Genomic DNA, 5,794 nt, shown 5'->3' with positions numbered 1-5,794 from the left:
GGGCTGCTGTCCTGTCTGCACTGAGCTACGGGTCTCAGCTGTGACCCCAAACGAGGGAGCAGAGGGATTTTGGGGGCCAGCCGGCTCCTGCTGCTGGTCCTTACTGGGGTCGCCCGTTGTGCAGGGGGTTCTGCAGGGGTTTGGGGGGTCTCAGCAGGGTGCTTTGCCCCAGGACCCCCTGCTCTGGGCTCTCTGGGGATGGAGGGGGGTGACGGGGGCTCTCAAGCCCCCCCCTATTTCCATACCCCTTCAGGAAAGGTGTTGATGTCACAATAATATTTTGGTAGTGTTTTTCCTCAGTCTGGGACTCTTCAGTTCTCTGCATTCTGGGATAATTGTGAAGAAAGATAACTCTTATTTAACTCCAAAGGGTTAATAACTTGAAAGGCTTCTGCAAATCCAGCTACTCCTGCTCAGTAAAGCTCGGCAAACAGCACAAACCACACCATATTATAACCCTAAATCACATATTCTAGTTCAAACTTGAGGAATATTTCACCTCGAAAAAGGCTGAGGAAGAGCCTGTGCCCCCTGCGAGGTAACCCACCCCCCCCGGGCGCTCCCCTCAACGGGACCCCCCCAAATAAGCCATGGCGGAGCGTCGCCCCGGCCCAATCGCCCTGGTGCTGGGGTGCCTTAGCGTGGCGGTGTCCGTCTGTCTGTCCCCAGAGGACGAGGGGTGCCAGCTCTGCCCCGTGAACTGGACGCCGCGTGGGACCAAGTGCCATTGGGTGTCGGAGGGGATCAGCCCTTGGAGCGCCAGCCGGGAGGACTGTGTGAACCGGGGTGCCGCGCTGCTGATGCCGAGGGACCAGGATGAGCTGGTAAAGGCACCGACGGCACCGGGGATGCGGGACGGGTCCCGGGACGGCCCCCGCGGGGCCGGTGGCACCTGGGGAAGGGCTCAGGGCTTGCCCAGAAATGTGGGGTCAGCACCCAGCCCTGGGGGACACCGGTGGGGCTCTGTGCTGGGACAGGTTTGGGGATGGCACGGGGGCATCACCGCCTGCCCTCTCCCCGGTACAGGATTTCCTAAATCAAATCCTCCGGAGACCCACGCGCTACTTCTGGCTGGGCCTCTCCCTCCGCTCCGCCGGGGAGGGCTGGACCTGGCTGAACGGCTCCCGCCTGGACCAGAGCCGGTGAGCGCTTCGGGGAGGGACGGGGGTCGGGGTGGGCACCTCCACCCTCACCCCGGGGCCCTTCGTGCCGTGACGGGGGCTCCCTCCTGCCCCCGCAGGTTCCCGCTGAGCCCCCGGGATGGAGGCGCATCCTGCGGGACGCTCAGGGAGGGCAGGATCAGCTCCGAGAGCTGCGGCGCGGCGCTGCAGTGGATCTGCCAGAAAGAAGCCACCCAGCTCTGAGCCGGGAGAGGGAGGCTGGGGGACGGGGCAGGGTCAGGCCCTCGGCGGGGGGACGCGGGAGCCGACGTCGCGCCACGACCCTCCGTGCAAATGAATAACGGCCTCAGCCGGGCTCTGCGTGGTGTTTCCCAGCGCGTTCGCTGACGGGGAGGGCTGGAAGGAGCGTCCTCCTGCCCCGGGCAGACCCGCTTGTGTGCGCTCGCCCCTGGCCCTGCCTCCCCCTTCCCCAGCCCCGTCCCAGCCCCGGCCAAGGCCATTCCTGCCCGTGCCAGCGGCCCCTCCATCTTCCTCCCGCGCCCTCCCCATCCTCAGGCGGTGCTCTCGCCCCAGGCACAGCGCAACTCGCCCAGGAGGCGGCTCAGGCCGGGAAGGGGCGGCGGAGGAGACGGGTGCTGGTGGCACGCAGCTCGAAGCAGCGTTGCGAAGGCAGCGGGGAAGCGCAGTGCGTTGAAAAGGGGAGAAAAAGAGGTTGGGGGATAATTAAAAAGCAGCGCAAAAAATGGGAATACTTTTCCTTGCAGCCGGGACAGGGCTGCCTTTAGCCTGTTAGCGTGGGAAAGGTGTTGGTGTCACACTGATGTGTTGGTAGTGTTTTCCCGGAGTCTGGGACTCTTCAGGTCTCCGTCTTCTAGGAGAATTAGGAAGAAGAAGAATTCTTATCGTGGTGCAAAAAAAGCTCAAGTAATTTTCCTTGCAGCTGGGACAGGGCTGAGTTTCGCCTTTCAGTGTGGGAAAGGCGTTGACATCACACTGGTGTGTTTGTAGTGGTTTTGCCAAGTCTGGGACTCTTCAGTGCCCCATCTTCTAGAAAAAAAAGACTAAGAAAAATACCTGTTATCACAGCCTAAAGGCTTCAGCAAATCCCGCTACTCGTGCTCAGCAACCTGTTGCAACCAGGAGGAGGGGGACAGGGGGACGGCTGCACGTCTGCGCCACCGCTGCCACCCCAGGGGTGATGGGGAAGAGGTAAGAGCCTCTCCCTATAGCGCAAACCTCCAAAAATAGCTCAGAGCGAGCTGCCAAGCTCGGTGGCACTGCCCCATGGTATTGCGCCGCCTCCCATCTCCGTTGTGTGAAAACAGCCACCCCAACTGGGATGCCGGCGGCTGGGTGGACTGGGAGCTCTGGGAAGGAGGTGCTTGCAGCATCCCTGATGCCCCCCCCTTCCACGTAGCCACGCCATCGCTGCCCTCACAGGTCCTGCTTGACAAACCTCACCTCCATCTTTGCCGAGGTGACCCGCTCAGTGGACGAGGGAAGAGCTGTGGATGTTGATTACCCGGACCTCAGTAAAGCCTTCGACACCGTCTCCCACAGCATTCTCCTGGAGAAAGTCACGGCTTGGAGGGGCAGGCGCGTCGCTGGGTCAAACACTGGCTGGACGGCCGTGGCCAAGGAGTGGTGGTGAAGGGAGTGAAACCCAGTGGGTGACCGGTCACAAGGGGTCTTCCCCGGGGCTCGGTACTGGGGCCGGGTCTCTTTAGTATCTTTATCAATGACCTGGACGAGGGGACCCAGTGCACCCTCAGTAACTGTGCAGACAACAGGAGGTTGGGCGGTGCTGTTCAACAGCTTTCTCTCTGAATTGGAGAGACCTGGATTTGACCCATGGACCAACGGATAAGGAATTGACCCGATGGTCGCACTCCAAGGGATGTGGTCAATGGCTCCGTGTCCAAGTGGAGACCAGTGACGAGTGGCATTGCTCAGGGGTCGGTACTGGGACCCGTGCTGTTCAACATCTTTGTTGGTGACGTGGGCAGTGGGATGGAGTGCACCACCCGTGAGTTTGCCGATGACACCAAGCTGTGTGGCGAGGTAGACACGCTGGAGGGGAGCGATGCCATCCAGAGGGACCTGGACACCTGGAGAGGTGGGCACGTGCCAACCTCATGCAGTCCAACAAGGCCAAGTGCAAGGTCCTGCACATGGGACGGGGCAATCCCACGCACAAATCCAGGCTGGGCAGGGAACGGCTGGAGAGCAGCCCTGAGGAGAAGGACCTGCAGGTATTGATTGAGGAGGAGAAGCTCAACATGAGCTGACAACGCATGGCTACAGCTCAGAAAGCCAACCGCTTCCTGGGCTGCATCCCCAGCAGCGTGACCAGCAGGTCAAGGGAGGGGATTCTGCCCCTCTACTCTGCTCTGGGGAGACCCCACCTGCAGGACTGCGTCCACCTCCGGAGGACCCAACACAGGAAAGAAACCGACCTGTTGGAGGGGGTCCAGAGGAGGGCCACAGAGATGATCGGAGGGCTGGAGCCCCTCTGCTGTGAGGACAGGCTGAGAGAGTTGGGGGTGTTCAGCCTGGAGAAGAGAAGGCTCCGGGGAGACCTTAGAGCCCCTTTCCAGTACCTGAAGGGAGCCTACAGGAGAGCTGGGGAAGGACTTTTGACATGGGCAGGTACTCACAGGAGGAGGGGGAATGGCTTTCAAGGGGAAAAGGGGAGATTCAGATAGATAGTAGGAGGAAATATTTCATTCTGAGGGTGGTGAGACACCGGGACAGGTTGCCCCGAGAAGCTGTGGCTGTCCCATCCCTGGAGGTGTTCAAGGCCAGGCTGGATGGGATTGGAGCAACCTGGGCTGGGGGGAGGTGTCCCTGCCCATCTCAATGCAGTAGTATCAAGTGTAATACGTGCAATTAAGTATTATTAATACCGCCACCCGGTGGGGATGGCTGCAAAGTGCAGACGGCGAGAGAAGTACGAGCGGGACACAGCCGGGGAGAGAAGTGGGAAGAGGCAGGCGGCGGCAGGGGGTGAAATGTCCTCCCTCCGAGCGAGAAGCCGGGCAAGAAACTGGTGCAGAGCAGAGGAGAGAGGAGGAAGGACGAGGCTGGAGCTGTGGGAGGTGGTGGGGACGGGGGCAGGAGAGCAGGGCAGGCGGGCACTTGGCTTTCCGAATTTCTGGGGTGAAGTAAAGCACCGTTAAAACCATGATGGCAAAGCGAGGAGAAAGAGCAGACGGCAGAACCAGGAGCGTCAGTGTAGGAGCTGCCGATTCCAACTCAAGTTTGTCCCTCTGCGATGGAGAAGAGGGGGAGCTGAGGGATGGCAGACGCCGACAGACATCAAGCGCTGATGGAGATCCATCACCGATGACCAAAGTGCTGAACTTAAATCCTCCTCACAATCTGCTCCTCAGAAAACTGAAGGTCACAGTCCGTGCGCTGTTCTGTGACATATCGGCCATACTGCCATTTTGGGTGGGAACTCAGGAAGTTTTAATTTTTACTGTCGGCAGCACAGAAGCAGAAAGGCTGTGAGGAGTTTCTTTAATAAATAGAGTAGAAAAACAGCACCAACATCTGCCACTGCCTCTAACACTCACGGAAGCCCCACGAGGACTACTTCTTCCCCGGTCCTTTGTCCCTCTGCCCTTCACATGGACAGGGTCCCGCACAGAGCTTTCTGCGCCCACCTCATCTGGCAGCAGCTGCTGCAGCTCCGAGGCCACAGCTTAAAAGGAGGTCCGTGTGGTTTGCGAGAGAAGCAGGAGGAGTCCTGGGGTGGTCCCAGAAGGAGAAAGGAACCGGTTGCAGCCTTGAGGTCTCAGCCCAGGCGGGCACACGGCAGCTCCCACCGTGTCTCCCCACCTGCAGGTTCATCTCAGCAGAGCTGGCAGCGAGTTTCTGCTGAGACCAGGAGCAACCCGGACCCGCAGCTGAGGGAAGGACATCCCCACAGGGTTCTGCGCTGCTGGAAGAGGTGACACTGTGAGTCCCAGCGTGGAGAAGGACCTTTCTCCAGCACTTCTCTCACCCGGGTCCCATCAGCGCTTGGGGCTTGCTGCAGATGTACGGCCGTGGCTGTGCGCAACTTGCACTCATGAGATCACGGTCATTCAGGAACAGACAAGATTCCTGGCCCTTCACCGGGATCCTGCAACAAAGACCACACACACCGCTGGGAAAGTGAGGATATCAGTTGTCCCCTCAGACTATCAGGAGGAGACGAGAGCTACATCCAAGGGACAGCCCCAGCAGACACATCCCACCAGGGCCCTGCCTGTCCAACGCAGAACCATCTCCCCACATCCCCGGCTCCCCACAGGACTCACGTCTGGTTGAAGCTGCTGCCATCCACCCACTCCAGGCGCTCGCCCCGTCTCTGCAGCCCAATCCAGTAATCAACGTAGCCCTTGAGGCGCAAGACAAACTCCTGGGCAGGAAGGAGAGAAGCCAACAGTCAGGAGATGCTCCAGCCCCACGCCAGTCCTTGTCCAAGCCCCACACTGGTCCCTGTCAGCCCCACACAGCCACCACCAGCCCTGGGATGGCAGCAGCTCCCACCCCACGCCTGCTCCATCAAGCTCCAGAGCTGCTGCAGGAGCTCACCAGCCCGGCCAGCGCTGTTGCTCCTGCTCTGCCGCAGCTCTGCCCAGGCTCCAGCCGAGACCCGCGCATGGGGAGAGGCGCCCCGGGCC

The 5,794-nt window shown here is 60.4% G+C and overlaps 1 protein-coding gene across 1 annotated transcript in view; it reads right to left on the bottom strand.

The window, feature by feature from the left end:
* Nucleotides 1-5,126: 5,126 nt before the first annotated feature.
* Nucleotides 5,127-5,794, bottom strand: part of LOC104292669 — a 9,639-nt gene continuing 8,971 nt past the window's right edge. The window contains exons 6-7 of the mRNA XM_009892085.1: nucleotides 5,429-5,529; nucleotides 5,127-5,250 (exon numbers count right to left, since the gene is read on the bottom strand). Of these exons, the coding sequence (XP_009890387.1) occupies nucleotides 5,127-5,250; nucleotides 5,429-5,529 (225 nt within the window). The remainder of the gene's footprint in view (nucleotides 5,251-5,428; nucleotides 5,530-5,794) is intronic.

Source organism: Charadrius vociferus, unplaced genomic scaffold (genome assembly GCF_000708025.1).
Source record: "Charadrius vociferus isolate BGI_N301 unplaced genomic scaffold, ASM70802v2 scaffold1821, whole genome shotgun sequence".
Classification (NCBI taxonomy): Eukaryota; Metazoa; Chordata; class Aves; order Charadriiformes; family Charadriidae; genus Charadrius; species Charadrius vociferus.
The sequence above is the reverse complement of the archived record's forward strand: the minus strand, read 5'-3'. Positions and strand labels throughout refer to the sequence as shown.